The 19,073-nt window shown below is 48.9% G+C and overlaps 1 protein-coding gene across 2 annotated transcripts in view; it reads left to right on the top strand.

Moving 5' to 3' along the window:
* Window positions 1-19,073, top strand: part of Ccdc60 (coiled-coil domain containing 60) — a 161,063-nt gene that overhangs the window by 123,244 nt on the left and 18,746 nt on the right. For both annotated transcript variants that reach the window (XM_052168484.1, XM_052168485.1), the window contains exons 6-7: window positions 8,943-9,033; window positions 13,907-14,120. In XM_052168484.1, coding sequence (XP_052024444.1) covers window positions 8,943-9,033; window positions 13,907-14,120 — 305 coding nt within the window. The remainder of the gene's footprint in view (window positions 1-8,942; window positions 9,034-13,906; window positions 14,121-19,073) is intronic.

Consider the following 19,073-nt stretch of genomic DNA (forward strand, 5'->3'; position numbering starts at 1 on the left):
GGTTGATAATCGATATTCATCACCCCAAACTCATCTCAAACACAATCACAGACATAAACCAATGACCTACCCACAAATCTAGTAATCCCAATGGACTTTCTGTCTGGAACAAGTTTGGGTGTCTGGGAAACACATTCCCCTCCCACAGCTTCCTCCCATACCGACCGTGTCATCCCAGTTATTTCAAAATGTCTTTGTAGGCTCTTCCCAGAGTCTGTATAGACACAGTGACCTTAACAACAGCTTCCCAGGGATGGGGAGATGGTCCTCAGTGTCAAGTACTTTCTGTTCAAGCAAAGACCCACGTTCAGACCCCCGCACGTGACTGAAACCCCTGGCATGGTGGTTCATGCATGTGGCTCCAGCACTGAGGAGCGGAGATGGGTAGCTTCCAGGGACTTGCTGCCCTCTGGTCAAGTGACCTCCAAGTTCAGGACGATAGAAATTGAGGAAGATGTCCACTGTTAGCCTCTGGCCCTGCATGCGCCAACGCAGATGCATGTGACTCTGCATATACCTAGGCATGCACATAAACACAGGCATACATCACACACACCAAAAATCAGTTTATTAAAAATAAATAATAATACACCAGGTAGTAGTGGCACACGCCTTTAATCCCAGCACTTGGGAGGCAGAGGCAGGCGGATTTCTGAGTTCGAAGCCAGACTGGTCTACAGAGTGAGTTCCAGGACAGCCAGGGCTACACAGAGAAACCTTGTCTCGAAAAAACAAAAACAAACAAAAAATAATAATAGTAATACATTCCACACATCATCTATCTTCCTTTCAAATAAAACTGCCCAAGCTATCAGTTAATGCGGTGTTCTCTGCAAAAACTCTCCCCCAAACCCCCGCATGTAAATATATAAGGTGTGAAGGCTTTTCTACCACCTTGGAAATCCCTGCCTTGAGTGTAAGCCGGTTGGTAAGGGTGTAAGGAGTGCTGTCCCACATCTTTTCGGTACCTCCCCCTTGTGAATCCACACAAATACAGCAGCCCAGAAGCAGCAGCTCCTGGCCATCTTCCCAGGTACTACATGCTTAACACAGAGAAGGATCCCCAGCAGGGAATTCTCCTGCGTAGATGGAGGGACACATCAAGTCTCTGTGGACAGACGCTGACACTGCTCCCCAATCTCTGCCATTAAAACCCATGTTTCCTAAAATGCCTGAATGCATCTCACTCATGGCCAAGCATTTGTGGGCTTGGGGGCTTGGGTCTTAAGACAGTACAAGCAATCCTCAGCACATCACCTGCCCCAGTGACTTCTTTTGCCTCATGAACACCCCTTCTTCCACGTGGAAGGAAACTGATCACGCAGGACTCGGATCGGAATGATAACGACGGTCAGCCTACACTGCCTTCAGTTGCTCTCATAAATGTGCTCGGGACAGGGTAGCGAGTCGTTAACCTCGATAAAAAGATGTAAGGTCACGCTAAGAGGAGCCAGTATTTTTCCAGGATACATCAGGACAGAATCCACCAAGGATCTAAACATGTCTGGCTCCCTCTAGACAGAACCAGAACCAGACCTGGGCACCAGAGGCGGAAATGAACTCCAGAAGGGCATCCACAGGGAGGCAGCTGGGTTTGCCTGGCTTTGTGTGTTGTAATGGATCCTTCCCTCTGTGCAGGGAGCTCTAAGCTTGGAGTTGGAGACATGATGGTAGAGTTTTACTGTTCCCAGAGCTCAGAGACCCATGATTTGTCACCATGCCGATCTCCATAGGACATATATGTGAAAACCCCACCATGGCCCCTTTCAAGATGGTGAACGCCGTGTGGTGTGGTTGAACTTGGAGTTTAGAGAGACTGTGGTGGCTGGTCTTAGTTGCCGACTTGACTACTTCTGGAATTTACTAAAACTCAAACGGAGGGTCACACCTCTAGGGGAATCTTTGCTTAAGTTGAAGTAGGAAGATCTACTTCTAACCCAGATCTAGGAAGTCGGAAGACAGCTTTAATCCAGATCTTTTGATCCGGGAAAGCATGCCCCTCTGCTATGCCTTCCGCTGGCAGCCTATATAAGGACACAAAAGAAGCTTTTGCTCATAGCCTGTTTGCCCTCATTCCCACTGGCAAGACTGTCCCTTCACTGGCATTGGCGCCTACATCTTCGGGTTCTGGTGTACACTGAAGACCAGCTGGGACATCCAGCCTCACCGACTGAACCACCGCTAGACTCTTGACCTAGATTCTTGGAAACGCCTCCATGGGATCCAGCTGTAAGGCGTTTTCTCAATTAGGCGGGGCCATCCCTGGGCTGGTGGTCCTGGGTTCTGTAAGAAAGCAGGCTGAGCAAGCCATGGGGAGCAAGCCAGTAAGCAGCACCTCTCCGTGGCCTCTGCATCAGCTCTTGCCTCCAGGTTCCTGCTCTGTATGAGTGCCTGTCCTGACTTCCTTCAGTGGTGAACAGCGATGTGGAAGTCTAAGCTGAATAAACCCTTTCCTCCCCAACTTGATGTTTGGTCATGGTTTTTCTTCCCTGCAGCAAAAGAATCCCTAACTAAGACATCTAGAAACACAGTGAACGTTCTTTCTGTGACAGACTCTGAAGATAAAAATCTCTAATTGAAGCACAGTCAGATACACCCATCAGCTTCTCAGACACCTCAAGCTGTAAGGAATCAGCATTGGAGGAGAACTCTACCTCCAACAGATGAGATCCACAGTGACCAGACAGACACACAGACGGGGGAGAACAGCTAGCCCAGCCCTCCCTCACCAGTGATGGCAAGCCCAGTGGAACAGAGGGAGAAGACAGCCACAGGTTTACCATGCAGGAAGAACATGGCACGGAAGAACATTCTCTCTCTCTCTCTCTCTCTCTCTCTCACACACACACACACACACACACACAAACACACACACACACACACACACACAGGCCCTTGAGAGCAGGGTGAGTGTGTAAGCCTGGTTACCTCAGGCTGTCCCAGAAAGAAGACAGCCCAGGGCAGGCCTTGTCACAAACCCAGCTGGGTAGGGGACTGGCTTTTGTAAGCTACTGGTCTTGCTTTGTACAATGCTTCCTTTGTACTTTGCGGAACACTGTCATGAGGCAAGGCTTCTCAAGCTATGGCTGTACCGTGAAGTAACTGAAGACCTTGCTGTGTGGAAGCTGTCGATTTGGTAGATCTGGACGGGCCCGAGAATCTGCATTCTATCAAGCTCCCAGACATCCTACCTGTTATTAAGAGTCCAGACACTTAATGGCTCATGACCTCCCGCCACCAGATAGGGTCTTCCTCCTGAAGGTTCTGAAGCCAAACCAGCTCCACCAGGTGGGGACAGGCTTCCAGAACATGATCCCACAGCAAGTTTTCTCTTATAAAATAGTTTTAGAGCCAGGCAGTGGTGACGCACGCCTGTAATCCCAGCACTTGGGAGGCAGAGGCAGGTGGATTTCTGAGTTCAAGGCCAGCCTGGTCTACAGAGTGAGTTCCAGGACAGCCAGGGCTACACAGAGAAACCCTGTCTCGAAAAAAACAAAATATCCAAAAACAAACAAACAAACAAAAACCATAAAATAGTTTTAGGGGCTGGAGAGATGGCTCGTGCATTAAGAGCCCTGTCTGCTCATGGGTTCAATTCCCAGCAACCCCATGGTGGCTCACAACCATCTGTAATGGGATCTGGCGCCCTCTGCTGGCATGTCAGCAACAGTGTACTCATATACATAAAATAAATTGTAAAAAAAAAATTTTTTTTTCCAAAATCGTTCTGCATGTGCAACTTTGCAGCTAGATGTGTGCTCTCTGACTTAACAGAAGGAGCAGCCTTCCACATCTGGGCCCCTCCCTACCTTGGAGGTTACTGATAACAAAACAGACTCAAGGACACTTCCAAGACTTAAGTTTCTTTATCGTTGTGAAAGACACGGCAGTATTCTAAACAGCACACATAAGCAGCAGTTTCCTAATATAACTATTTTTATACTTAAAGGGGCTCTCTTCTCGCGTGGGTCTACTCCCAACCACCGGTGGGGAGTATCAACAGCAAAAGAAGTGGGGGCCCCCCACCACTGCCCACTGGAGCTCCCGTCCCAGGGAAGGGGCTGGAGGAATCCACAGCCCAACACACAAAGGCCCAGGTGATGCGTGAGGGGAAGAGGTGACCCAGCAGCCAAGAGCACTTGTTGCTCCTGCAGAAGACCGAAGTTTGGTTCCCAGCACCCACCTATGACGCCCTCTCCCGACCTCTGTGTGAGGTGCACAGACAATACAGGTTAAAACACTCATAAAATTCTAAGGAATGATGGGCACTCTGGCGGTGGTGGGGTACGGGCTTGCTTTCCACTTTGATCGTCAAGGAAAACCTTCCTAGGATGGGCAACCTGGGCAAATATCTGCCTCACACCCACACACGCACTCTCCTCTCCCCAGCCAACACAACAACGTCAATCCCCACCCTGGTACTCAAGCCAACATCTCAGGAAAGAACACAGCAGGATCACCTGGTCACCTTATTTCTGAAGAAGTAGAACAGGGGTACCCAGCCTGGAAGATGCCAAGAGCTTGAACACTGGACCTTCCCTGGTGTGTGTAATCAGCACCTCTTCCCAGCCCCTCCCCCTCTCTGCCACAGAGCCCACCAGGAGCGCATGCGCATCCTAAACTAGCCCAGGAGATTTTCATCTTGAGAAGAGGGCGCTTCACCCAGCATTAGAGCCGGGAAACTGAGAGCAAAGCGTTAGAGAAAATTGCTCTGATTGCCCCGACAGATAGACATCGTCAAGTGACCTCCAAGAGCAAAACGTGCTCGGAGAACGCAGCTTAAAGAGCCAAGCCTCTGCTCTCTTCCCTCGATTTCTGAGAAACAGGCGTCCCCAGAAAGCCGTCAGCAGGGGGAAAATTACGGCCTGAAAAATCACAGCTCACTCCGCTGAGAGCTGCCCACCCCACCTCACTTTCCACTCCTGTCAGCTCCCTCCTGCCCATGAAAGCCTGTTATCGTTGCTAATGGCTGAACCGGATTCACCCGTCTGAGAGTTTTTTCTCTTCACATCCACAGCAATCCTTTGGCCCAGCTAACATCCTTGGCACCATCTTACAGGTGGAGACCCCTGGGCTGGGAGAAGCTAAGCAACCCTGTACAAAGCCACGCACATAGAAAGCAGCAGGTCAGGCAGACTCTAGCGGAACAACAGGTCCTGACACGCAAGGACCGTCGCCTGAGGTCCCCGGACAGTGAGCCAGTCAGATGTCCTAACCGAACGACCGTTGCTTCCTCTTCTCCACCACTAAAGCTGGCTTTTGGCTCCGCTTCTGTATCCAACACCAGGCCCTTCCTCATTATAGCCATATGGGGAACAGAGCTGATGGAGGTCCTACCTAACCCTAGTCCCTACTATCAGCCAGGCAGAACACAGAATCCGGCTGGCAGAGCATCTGCCCAAGAAAGTCATTCTACACACACACACACACACACACACACACACACACAGTTATAGTTATATGTGCATATATATAGTTATATGTGTTTATATTATATATTATATATAACATGTTACATATAACATGATATATGTGATATATATATCACATATATCACACACACATACACACACACAGTTATAGTTATATATAGTTATATATGTATATATAGTTACATAGTTATATGTGTTTATATTATATATTATATTATATATAACATACATGTTACATATAACATGATATATGTGATATATATATCACATATATCACACACATACATGCACACACAGTTATAGTTATATATAGTTATATATGTATATATAGTTACATAGTTATATGTGTTTATATTATATATTATTATATATAACATACATGTTACATATAACATGATATATGTGATATATATCACATATCATACACATATATGGATATATGTGTGTGTATACATACATACACACACACACACACACACATATATATATATAAAATAAATAAAGCAAGTCACAGAGAGACACAGGACTTCGGGGAGCCAGGGGAACAGGTTCCATCTGGTGAGCAGCACTAGTGGAGAGGAAGGTTTGCCGACTGGCTTTTAGCCTCATCAGCAAGGTGAGCAGTGGACTTCTCCGCTCCAGCTGCGTTTGATCTCTCCTCCCTGCCTATTGATCTTCCTTTTGGGTTTATTTGCTACGGAGAAGGAAACATCAGAGAGCCGGATCCTGTCGAACCTGGCCTCTCCTTTATCATCGGCTCTGCAGAGGCGGCACTGAGGGCTGCGGAAGGGCTGCGGGGATCTGGCCACGTCTTTAGTTCATTTAGCCCTGCTGCTTGAAGTCTTCAGGTCGCCTTGGAAGTCAGCATTAGCGGAAGGCTTCTATCTCCCCCGATTGGACCTGAATATTTAAGATTTCGAAAGCTTGGCTGGGCCCAGATTTAGTTTTGAAAGGGAAAGGGGGTTGCTTTTGAACTTCAAGAAGGAGCTGGCAGCTCAGCGGGGGCTGCCTTAGCAAAGAAGAAAGCCAAAAGCCCGGTGGTCATGAAAGACACCGTGGAACACCAAGGCCTCCTATTGGTTAGCCTGCAACCAGGCTTCAGAAGGCTGTTGCTTAAAGACTGTGCATAAGGCTGGGAGAAGGGCTCCCTCCTCCAGTTGGATTCTAAACATTGCCTAATTCGATTACTCAAGGGAAAAACAAGCAGAACTGACTCAAATGAGCTTTTCTGTTAATTATTCAGAACTCTTTATTGTGTAATCAAATATAAAGTCTTACTACAAAGGCTTGGAGGCACATCCCACCCCCACCCCAGCCCGGCTCCCATTCTGGAGTCTGCTTCTTATGTCATGGTTGTGTACTTCTGGACATCCAACGGCTCCTGCCTCAGGGGCAAAAGAGTTTTCCTCCTTATTGGTGACAGCCTGTGGATCTGCTACTCAGCACTACTCACAAGAAGCCAGCCTTAAGTTCAGTTCATCCGACCATTCTTGTCCCCTGTGTCTGAATACTTTGATCCACAGCCATCGTGCTGGCAGACTCTGACAAGCCTGGACACTGTGAGTGCCATCCCCCAACCCCAGCCATCAAAGTCGCTCTGATCACTTCATCTCCTCAAATCCCTGCTCTGTACAGGCTGAGAGCCCGCCGAGTACATCATGGGTCTCACGCACCCAAAACTAGGCTGCAGAGAAAATGAGGTTTTAAAAAAATGGATGTATGGAGCCGGGTGGTGGTGGCGCACACCTGTAATCCCAGCACTCTGGGAGGCAGAGGCAGGCGGATTTCTGAGTTCAAGGCCAGCCTGGTCTACAGAGTGAGTTCCAGGACAGCCAGGGATACACAGAGAAACCCTGTCTCGAAAAAACCAAATCCAAAAAAACAAAAAAAAACAAAAAAATCGATGTATGGATAATGAAATCTATGAATGAGTAGGAATATGGACAGATGGGGGTGTGAGGGAGTTAGTGTGGGTGGATGAATAGATGGATGGATGGGTAAATGGATAGATGGACGATGGATGGGTGGATAGATGGGTGGGTGGATGAGTGGGTGGGTGGATGAGTGGGTGGGTGGATGGGTGGGTGGGTGGGTAGATGGATGGGGGGGTGGATAGTTAGATGAATAGATGGATGGATGGATGGATGGATGGGGCATGGATGGATAGATGGGGGGTGGATGGGTGGGTGGGTGGAAAGATAGGTAGACACACAGTAAATGGATGGATAGGTAGATAAGATAGATAATGAAAGGAAAGAGGGATGGAAAGCTTGAAAAGCCAAATGACTGTGCAGGAAGTCAGATCACACAGTGAGATTCCCCACTTACGAAACAATGAAGACCCAAAGTCTCACAACCATTACATTCAAAATCTAATGGCTCCAAAAACTCAGCTTTTTCAGAACTCATTTGGCCACAAAATCAGGCCCGAAACCAAAATGAACCAAACTGAAACTTGACACGGAACAACAATTTTAGAGTCTTTCTTTCACAAAGTATAAATATCCACATATTGTATTACAGGCATGCTCATGTGTTTCATTATAAGAGTCTTCCCCAAACCCATTGGAAGGGTTTTAGTTACACACAACACATGCAACATATTCCATTGAAAATAAAATCCCACAATGGCAAATTTGCTGACATGTCTGTAAGGGAGCCATCACCCACAGAGCCCTTTGGGACTTTAGTCTCTTATCCAGAAAGTTCCCACCTGGGAAGGGCATGGTGTGGTAAGGCATGAAACAGGTACTCACAGGGAGGAGGAGGGCACTATAACAATTCAAGATGACAGTATAAGAGAGGTGCAGACACCCCGGGGCAAGGATCCCTGTGTCTGGTCCTCTCCTCTGCTGCAGAAGGGGGTGATAATCAATCAGGCCTAATGCTACAGTGATGGAGATGATTCCACGAGTGCCCAGAAGCATCTAGCACAGAACATCTCAGATAACCTCTCACCAGGAAGCCTCACACCAGTAGATTCATCTTGCAGCTAGCCATGCCCTCATCCACATTTCCCACCTACACCCACGCCCCGGCCCCACCCCCAGCCCCGGCCCGCCTCCACCCAGCTTTGCTGTGCCCCCTCCCCCACCACACTCAAGAGTGCTGTCCACATTGCTGCCCACGAGCAACACACAAGGCACAGCCAGAAACAAGCACACCTTTTAGTCCACCCTTGGCATAACTGCATTCACACCCTAGACTCCATAATGCCCAGGACACAAATAGATACAGAATACGTGCAAATATATCCCATCTCCCTCAGTCCTCCCCCAGAGAATGGGGGTCTCTCTCAGCCTTCAGTCTGTTCCCCTCAAAAGGCCCATCTATGGAGAGCTGCCCTGCCCCCAACACTTCAAAAGTAGCAGGGGGAGAAAACAGTACCAGAGACCAGCTGCTAGTCAGCCTGAATCTACGTTTCCTTTAGGGAAAAGGTGAGGAGGAGGGGACCTTGTAATAAACCAAGCCTCTGCAAACTGAAAACTCATCAAGCTATTTCTCACGCAGGGACCCAGGTGGTAGCAAGAGTACAATAAAGAAGGTCATCAAGGACAAGTCCATGGGGCAGAGGTGGGATCACTTCGTCACGGCACCCAAGGTAACCAGAGCCCACGCTCACCTGAGTGCCCAGGCCCCAGGCAGAGGCAGGAGTGTGTGCTCCTCAGACGGTCTCTGATGGGAAAGGTTCAGTTATATCTGTCTGGGAGACTGTCTAGGTGACTGTCTAGGTGTCAGTCTAGGTGTCAGTCTAGGTGACTGTCTAGGTGACTGTCTAGGTGACTGTCTAGGTGTCTGTCTAGGTGACTGTCTAGGTGACTGTCTAGGTGACTGTCTAGGTGTCAGTCTAGGTGTCAGTCTAGGTATCAGTCTAGGTGACTGTCTAGGTGACTGTCTAGGTGACTGTCTAGGTGACTGTCTAGGTGTCTGTCTAGGTGACTGTCTAGGTGACTGTCTAGGTGACTGTCTAGGTGTCAGTCTAGGTGTCAGTCTAGATATCAGTCTAGGTGACTGTCTAGGTGACTGTCTAGGTGTCAGTCTAGGTGTCAGTCTAGGTATCAGTCTAGGTGACTGTCTAGGTGACTGTCTAGGTGTCTGTCTAGGTGACTGTCTAGGTGACTGTCTAGGTGTCTGTCTAGGTGACTGGCTAGGTGTCTGGCTAGGTAGGTGTCCAGGTGTCTGGGTGTCTGTCTAGGTGTCTGTCTAGGTAGGTGTCTGGGTGTCTGGGTGTCTGGCTAGGTAGGTGTCTGAGTGTCTGGGTGTCTGGGTGTCTGGCTAGGTAGGTGTCTGGGTGTCTGGTTAGGTGTCTGGCTAGGTAGGTATCTAGGTGTCTAGGTGCCTGGGTGTCTGGCTAGGTAGTTGTCTAGGTGTCTGGGTGTCTGTCTGGGTGTCTGGCTAGGTGTCTGTCTAGGTGGTTCTCCAAGCAAAGGAAATACCACTTGCCACTGTTGTTGGGCTTTCTTGTTGTTGTTTGTTTGTTTGTAATTTTTAATTTAAATGGTTATCTGGGGATTGTAGGGAAAATGACATTTGGCCAGACACACTGGAAGAAAAGAGGAAAGGGGACGAGGGGTTTGACCGTCACCTGCTTAGTGAGATGTCAAGAAGGAAGCAGAGTCACTTCACTCTTTTCTATAACCAATAGACTCTCTCTCTCTGTTTCCCCTCTGTTTGTCTCTCTGTCTCTATCTCTCTGTCCCTCTCCCCTCCATCCCCGGACTATTCAGACAGTCTTCCGATCTATGCCTGTCTTTGCTGCCAGGAAGGTAGTTTGAGGTCTGTTGTCTCCAACCCATAGCTGTGCCTTTCCCCAAAGCTCTCGAGTCCATCTACTCAACAAGCACAGAGAAAGCTGGTATCAGTTGGGGCACACAGCTGTGCAGCTGAGGTGTGCCCCCTCGCCCACAGGACCAAAACAGTGCCCACCTCCACCTACCACACAGCCAGTGAGAGGCTCAGAGAAAGGGCATGCAAACGCCCTTGAAAGTGTGAAAATGGGAGTAGGCAAAATGGCTTAAAGGTAAGGGGGCTTGCAGCCAAGGCTGATGCCCTGAGTTTGATCTCCAGGACCAGCATGGTGGAAGGAGCGAGTCCTCTGAAACACGCATGCTGCTGGGCGGTGGTGGTGCACGCCTGTAATCCCAGCACTCTGGGAGACAGAGGCAGGCGGATTTCTGAGTTTGAGGTCAGCCTGGTCTACAGAGTGAGTTCCAGGACAGCCAGGGCTACACAGAGAAACCCTGTCTCGAAAAAAACCAAAAAAAAAAAAAAAAGAAAGAAAGAAAGAAAGAAAGAAAAAGAAACATGCACGCACACACACACACACCAACAAACCTAAGACATACAATTAGAAGCACTTTTCAATATACTGACAAATGGGTCAACCTCTTTAAATGTTCCTCCATATGCTGCCTTCTTTCTTTCTTTCTTTCTTTCTTTCTTTCTTTCTTTCTTTCTTTCTTTCTTTCTTTCTTTCTTTTGTTTGTTTGTTTGTTTGTTTGTTTTTTGGAGACAGGGTTTCTCTGGATAGCCCTGGCTGTCCTGAAAGTCACTCTGTAGATGAGGCTGGCCTCGAACTCAGAAATCCGCCTGCCTCTGCTTCCCAGAGTGCTGGGATTACAGGTGTGCGCCACCACCGCCCGGCATATGCTGCCTTCTTAATGTCCCCCAGGACACCATTCTTCTACTCTGATGGGAGAAGTAGTTGGAGTTCAGAGAGGCTGAGCGACTTATATGGGGTCGCACATCTAGGCTGGGGTCCACCTTGGGCCTGTGTGTTAAACCCGAGGTTCTTCAGAGTCATGGTCCCCACAACAGGACCGTTTATTTTACTGCTTCCTGCTCTTTCATTGGTAAGACCCAAAAAGCAAGAGCCTTTGTTTCCTCACACCAAGTTGCTATGGAGACATGGTGTGCATCCATCTCTAGAGACACACAAAGCTGTAGGAGCCATGAGCCTCCGGGGGGGTGGGGGTGGGGGGAGTGGGGCGGATGTGTCCTTCCAGAACGTCCAGTAAAGCTACCGTGGAATTCTCACAAGCGAATGAATGCCCTGCAGAGAGTGTGGGTCGGACCCTGGCAGTAGTGCAGTCTGCTCCAGGGCTGGCAGGACACTGGAGCAGCCGCCCCGCCTAATTCTGCTTACCCTTTCTCCTCCCCTGACCTCAGTTTGTCCCTCTGTAAAACGGGGATCTAGAAAGAGACCCCCAGCCAACAGTCCCCCAGTGGGTTTTTTGGTATGCACAGACCTCATCAGTAGCACACCATGCGCTCCTGAAACCTTGTCAATGAAAAAAGAAAAAATCATGTTGACTGGAACACGGCAGGGGGTTGCGAGGTCTGTAGCAAAATGAAGCAGAAGGGGAGGCAGGGGACACCTATATCCCCACCCCCACCCCCCCACGCAGACGGGAGCCCAGGGCTCACTATACTGAGCAAAAGCCCAACGTGTAGGGGTTTCTCCAAATTTGTCATTTTAAAAAGAAAAACAGAGTGGCTAAATAGGTCTCCCCATGGGATTCCAACCCCTACTTCTTAGAAAACAAAAGGATTCACTCAGGAAACGCTTCCCTTCTTACAGAAAAGGGGAAGCGGGGGAGGGGCCAGGCCCTCCCCAGGCAGAACATGGCAGCAGGATCACAACACACCCCTGAGTTAACTGAAATGGAAAAAAAGCACGTGGAGACGCAAGTCAGGGAGAAGAGTCCTTTCAACAAAGGGCAAACAACACGGTGGAGCGGGTCACGCCTCCCCCTACATTTCATCTCCCCAAGACGCTCTCAATTAATCAGAAATGTCAGCCCTTCACTCTAGGCCCCTGGCAGGGGTGGCTAATTGAATGTTAATTAACAACAGCTTTAGGAACACCAGATGAAACCAGCCGCTCAGGGGAGGTGCACTGAGAACTGCGGAGGACACCAAGGTCCTTTTGTGGCTACCTCAGTCCCATTCCCAGTGTTTTATAAATGGGGAAACTGAGGCAGGGTGCTCTAGCCCCTCAGCTGGGAGTCAAAGGCTCCTTGCCAGACTCTCCGGGTTGCCCCCATCCCACCCCCCACCGGCTGTTAAACCTTCAGCAATGGTGTTGGTCTACAGACTCTGTTCTCCAGTGCCAAGTAGCAGCTGGCAGCTGAAGCAGGCAGGGCTGACCTCTGAGGGTACAGGCCAACCCTGAGCTCTGGCAGCCTCTCTCACAGAGCGGCAGGGGATGTGGCCTGTCAAGCTCTCCACCAAGCTGCAAGGTCAGTACAAGGGACTTTCTTGACTTTGCTGGCTGATGTCCTGGCCCACATAAGATCTCGATGATGATGATGATGATGATGATGATGATGATGATGATGATGATTGACTTTTCCCTCCATCACTGGCCTTTCTGTGCACTGCCTCTGAGAAATGGATAATCCCAACCCAAAAGTCCAGCCTTCCCAGCCTGTCCCATCCTGAATGACGCCTTCTCATGCAAAATTTTGCCCATAAATACTTGAGGAAGGGAACAAAGCAAAAAAAAAAAAAAAAAAAAAAAAAAAAAAAAAAAAAAGAAAAAAAAAAGAAAAAAAGGAAATGAGAGCTGAAGTCACCCCTCTCCTTTCTCCCCCACTCCTCCCTTCCTCTGTGCCACAGAGAAATCCCTCTCCCTCCACGCTTCCAGTTCTGCCTGCAGTCAAGGCCCTGCAAGGCAGGCTGAGCAAACCATTACTAACACACTTCCCAGAAGCAAACTGGCTAAGTGCGGTTCTCCCATCTCGAGCATCACGAGCATCACGGTGGTGCATCTGGTGGTAAATCTCTGTAAGGCCTCCAGGACCCCAGCTGCTCCCCGCTGCCACCGCCTTCCTCCCTAGGACCTTAGAGGTTGTAAGTTTCCTATAAATCCGCTGTCAACCCGAGTCTCCCGAGCACTTTCATCTTAAAAGCTCTCGAGGGAAATTGCTCCTGAGGCTGAGGAGATGGCTCAGCGAGTCAGACGCCTTGCCGCACAAACACTGGGACCTGAGTTCAAATCCCCATCACCTCCACCAAAGAGCCTGGCATGGTGATGTGTGCGCGCTGTGTGCCTGTAACCCCGGCTCCGTGGGGAAAGTGGTAGAGACCCAGAATCTCTGCAGCTCAGCGAGAGACTATATCTCAAGATATTCAGTAGAGAGACAAGGGCACCTCCAGTGTCTTCTTATGTGCTTGATTGGTGACAAAGGGTGGCTTCGGGTCCAGCAGGAGCCCTGGGAGGAATTGAGCATCCTTTGACTCTGACCTCCACCTCAGCAGGGATTCGAAATAGCACTTTCCCTTCCCTCCCTCCTTCCTTCCTTCCTCATTCTTTCCTCTTCTCCTCCCACTCTTCCCCTCCCCCCTCGACCTTCCTTCTCTCCCTTCCCCTTGTTCCCCTCCCTACGGCTTCCTCCCCCTCCCTCCTCCATCCCTCCCCCTTGCTATCTTCGATATCGATACTATCCCTCTTTCTTCTCTTTTTCCTTCAGACCAAGAAAGTCAAAGCCCCTGCCATCCGCACAGCCAGCCGCAAGCCCAGCAAGCGAGGCTCCACCCTCAGCCTGACTCGGACCAGTGGGGGCTCCTCTCCCCAGAGCAGCATGATGTCAATGAACCCCAGCTCTGACGAGCCCACGGGCAGCAAGGACATTGAAGACAACGAGTCATCCTCCACTAAGCCGGAAGAGGAAATCCTCCACTTCAGTAAGTCCCACTGAAGAGCCTGCCAAAGTCTGCCTTTATATTCCTAGGACCTCAAGCCCCTCTGCCCCACCTCCGATTCCTTTCAGTACCCACCCAGCCCTTGACAGTTCCTCCTGGGCCAGCTCCAGCTCAGCTGTCAGATGTCTGTCAGAAGGCTATTTCAAAGCTTTTGGGTCCTGTCCCTTGACTCCCCTCCCCGCACCCACCATCCCCAAAAGGCTGGAAATATCCCTCCCCCCATAAGTCATGTCACTAATGGCCATTCCCTTTCAGGGATCCAGGCACAATTACCATTTACCCCCATAGCACCTTAAAAATACTGTATTTACATCAATTTCTATAGAATTTTTCCCTTTCCATACTTCATGAAGATAGGAATTATGATGGAGATAGATTATCTTATTTTATTCTGCCTTCTTCAAATTTAGTACCTGATATCTACACTGATTTGCAGACATGTCATTTTTGCTTGTTTTGTGTGTGTGTGTTCATGTGTGACAATGCATGTTTATATAGCCCAAGAGGTCCTGTGACTCACAATCTTCCTGCCTTAGTCTCCCAAAGGCTGGAAAGACTTAAAGACATACATTTGCTGCCACCCCCACCTCAAAGCGCCATCCATTTTAACCACACATGGTGAAATGTACAAGCCAACAATTTTATGAAGTTGACAGAGTCCGTATCTGTGTATCTGTTGTCCCTGTCCGACTTTAAAACACTCCCATCGACCCAGCAGAAGATGCAGCCCATTGTAGACCCTCTCCCCACCAAGTCCAAACCTGAAGTGCCACAGATCTACTTTTGCCCAGAAGTGTATGCTTTCTCATATCAGTCACCTTTATAGCCATTCACAAGTCACTTAGACTTCCCAAGAATCTGAAAGCTGTGGGTCTTCTTTTAAGAAAGAAATCTAAAACCATGAATACTGTTCAAGAATCTATTCCACAAATCATGTCAAATATTCATTCTCAGAATCCCCTGCATTGGACAAATATAACAAGATGCATAGCAGGGCCTCTGTGGGCAAGCACAAGGACCTGAGTTCAAATCCCCAGAACCGCCAAAAAAAAAAAAAAAAGCCAGAAGTGGAGCTCGAGGAGCTCGAGTGTCCGTAATCCCAGCATTCCCACAGAGGGATGGGAAGCCAAAGCAAGAATTCCCAGGAGCTTGTGAGCCACTGAGCCTCGTACACACCGTAGAAAAGTACAGAGCTCCTGTTACAAGGTGAAGATGATGTCTGACAGCTGAGCTGGGGCTGGCCCTGGAAGAACTGGCAAGGACCAGGTGCTATTTAGATTCAAAGAGGCCAGAGTAGACCCAGAGTCTGGATTGTGCCAGGGCTATCAGAACCAAAACCAAGCAAAACTCCAGAAGTGCAAGGAGGAGTCAGGACAAGTCAATGGGGGCCCAATGAGGAATCAGGACAAGTCAACAGGGGCCCAAGGAGGGGTCAGGACAAGTCAACAGGGGCCCAAGGAGGAGTCAGGACAAATCCACGGTGGCCCAATGAGGAGTCAGGACAAGTAAATGGGGGCCCAATGAGGAGTCAGGACAAGTCAATAGGGGCCCAAGGAGGAGTCAGGACAAGTCGATGGGGGCCCAAAGAGGAGTCAGGACAAGTCAATGGGGGCCCAAGGAGGGGTCAGGACAAGCCAATGGGGGCCCAAAGAGGAGTCAGACAAGTCAATGGAGATCTAAGGAGGAGTCAGGACAAGTCAATAGGAGCCCAAGGAGGAATCAGGACAAGTCTATGGGGGTCCAAGAAGGAGTCAGGACAAGGCAATGGGGGCCTAAAGAAGACTCAGGATAAGTCAATGGGGGCCCAAGGAGGAGTCAGGACAAGTCAACAGGGGCCCAAGGGAGACTTGGAGCTTTCAAAACTGCTCTCTGGGCAGAGGCATTACTTGAGACAGAGAGGGAGCAAGACATGGATTCTTCAGAATTGTGGAACCTTCCTCCCTCAGTGTGTGTGTACTGAGCACCTGTGATAAGGGAGGAATGACATGAGCATACATTTTAGAAGGAAAACTCAGGTGGGAAACAAGGCAGCCGTGAGGAACAAGATGACTAAGATCTCTAGTACTCAGAGGACACTGAAGGTGCTGATCTAGAGAGCAGGTGCGGTTTTCTCTCCAGCTTGAAGCAACTACAACTCAAGAGAGCCTTTGTCACCTCCGACTACTGAGCTGAGACCTGAAGAGATGAGGCTGGGAACGGGCATCAAGGCCTGACAGTCTCTAACAGACTCGACTCTCTGCTCTGCCTGCCCCCACTCACTGATTTTTCTCCACCTTGATCCAGAGAGTTAAACCCTGGACACAGTGACCTCCCTGCCTCCACCCCCAGCTGAGCATCTTTCAGTCATGCCCGTGGCCTCCAAGATAACTTATTCAGGATGCTGAGAGCTGGCACCCTGCTGGTTCGTATCTTGAGCAGCCGAACCTCACCAGCTGACCTTCCTCTGTTCAAGAAAAGCATCATTCTACGTCACTTCCTTTCTTCCCACCCCCCAACTCCTACCCTGGCACCTTGATCTTCAAGACCCAATTCCCTTACATCTTCCCTGTGAAGCCTGACCCGACCCAACCAAGTCTACTCTTTTCAAGTCTCTTGATACTTTGTAGCAGGCCTTATTGAAGTCTTAATTTTAGTTTACTGTTTTCATCTCATGTGTCAAAGAGATACTTCTTTTGGTTGACACAAAGGCCTGGAAAAAAAAAGTGACTTTAAAAAGATCAAAGTTTCCACTTTCTTACAGATTAAAGAAGTCTAAGCAAGGGTGGATAAAAATGACCCTCAAAAGTGTCACCACAGATCCACTTTACTCCATTTTTTTTTCAGTTGGCCAACCCCAATATCACCTCATGGCCCAGAGTGGCCACCAGAGCTCTAACTATCACACCCAGGTCCAAGGTTTGAAGCAGAAGGCAGTAGACAGGGTATAAAAGTGCCCACACCCAGATGTGGCAACCCCACTTCCAAAACCTCAAGGAGATAAATAGGCTAAGCAGTCAAAGGTACTTGATGCCTGGTTGCCTAAGTTGGATTCCTGAGACCCACAGGGTAGATGGAGAGGAAGGACTCCAAGATTTCCCTCTGACCTCCATACACATATACACAGGGAGGAGGGAAGGAGGGAGGGAAAGAAGGAAAAAGGGATGGGTGGAAGGAGAGAGGGAGGGAGGGAGAAAGAGGAGAGAGAATTAAAACCTCATTGTCTAGATCTCCCAGTCATAGGTCTACACCTAACTGCAAAGGATTCAGGGAAAATGAACTGGAAAAAAACTTCCCTTCCAGATGAATAAATAAATAAGTAAATAAAAGTTTGCAAGATTAAAGAGCTTTGAAGAATAAGGGAGATCAGACTCTTGCAGGCCTGAGTGTGTTGTGTCATACCTTCAGCCTGGTGCACAATAGGTGTGCAGCCATTGCTGAGACCAGGGTCTGTCTCAAGGCAAGGTGGGGGGAGCCTCTCTTCTTCAGCCCCTCCACTCTCTCCTCTCCTTTACATCTTCAGTCCCACCCCGTTTTCATTTACATCTTCATCCCCGCCCCATTTCATTTACATCTTCAGCCCCGCCCCATTTGTGTTTTTATCTTCAGCCTCGCCCCATTTGCTGCAGCCTTGACAAAGGCAGATTAGCTCCCTGGCCTCTCCTCGCCTTTTAAACCCTGCTCAAATTGATGCTGAATTCTTGATTCCCACCCAGAGCAGCATGCCTTCTGGGGAGAGCTAATTTCCAGGGTCAGCTGCATAATGAAACTTATACAGTGCAGATCTTGGGGACAGAGGCTTCTGTCCTCTCCACTGACTGACCCCTCCCCTGAAGCCCAACCCATTCCTCCTACTAGACCTGGGACTGTGAAGAGAGAGATGTAAGTCTGATACCATCCACTGCACTCCCTTCAAAGGGGACCATAAAACAAATATAAATAGATATTTGTGCATATATGTTACTACATTAACATATATTGATAATAATATACATTGATATATCATGCCTTTTATATATAATATATATGATTGGTTTTATACATATATATATGTGTGATATATATATATATATTTACACACACACACACTCCTTTTACTCAATGAGGCCAGCTGTGTATATCTTCGTTCTGAGGTAAATCCAAGAGCACAATCTTACCACTCTCCCTTCAAATGCTCAAATTTCATTAATTTCTCCTTATCTCCTTCTTACTTCCCAAAATTATTTGAAAACTATTTCAGAATTCTAGTCTCCCCTTTTATCTATCAGTGGCTTTGCCCATGTGAGTTTCCTCCTCCCCTTGGGTCCTCCCTCTCCCTTCCTTTCCCCCTCCCTATCCCCTCCCCCTCTCTCCCTCCCTGCCTCCTTAAATCTAGAAATTCTGGTACAGCACCAAGTGATGGTTCAGCACCTTGGACAGCTACATGCTTCTGGACAGGGTGTTTCCCAGTGGTCTGTTCTCAAGCAAATGTGTGACCCTGTAAAACACAGTTGTTCCCTTACACCCTTCCCTCCTCCTCGTCTTCTGTGAAACACACAGCTCACTCCGCATCTCATTTTCTAACTTTTTAGAGAGTCTGTATATGAGCTTCCTAGGGATGCCAGTACGTGAGGTCTAACACAATCATTTATTACCTCAAGGTTGTGGGGACCTGGCTTCCAAAATCATGGGGTCAATGAAGAGGTGCTCCCCTTCCTTTTGCTAGCCTTCTCTAGCTGTCAGATGCTGGGAAGACTGACACCCCTCTGCTCATAGGCAGGCCACACGCCTCTGCCTCCGGCACCGCATGGGCATGCTCACCCTGATGTGCCCCGCCCTCCTCCTCCTCCAAGGGCGCCAGTCACACAAACGTAGGAGCCCACCATACTACACTTTAGCGTGACCTCATCCTTAGTGATCACAATTACCTTGACTGCTTCCAGTCACCATCACATTCTGAAGTCCTGGAGACTAGGAATT

The sequence above is a fragment of the Apodemus sylvaticus genome, chromosome 22 (genome assembly GCF_947179515.1).
Source record: "Apodemus sylvaticus chromosome 22, mApoSyl1.1, whole genome shotgun sequence".
NCBI lineage: Eukaryota > Metazoa > Chordata > Mammalia > Rodentia > Muridae > Apodemus > Apodemus sylvaticus.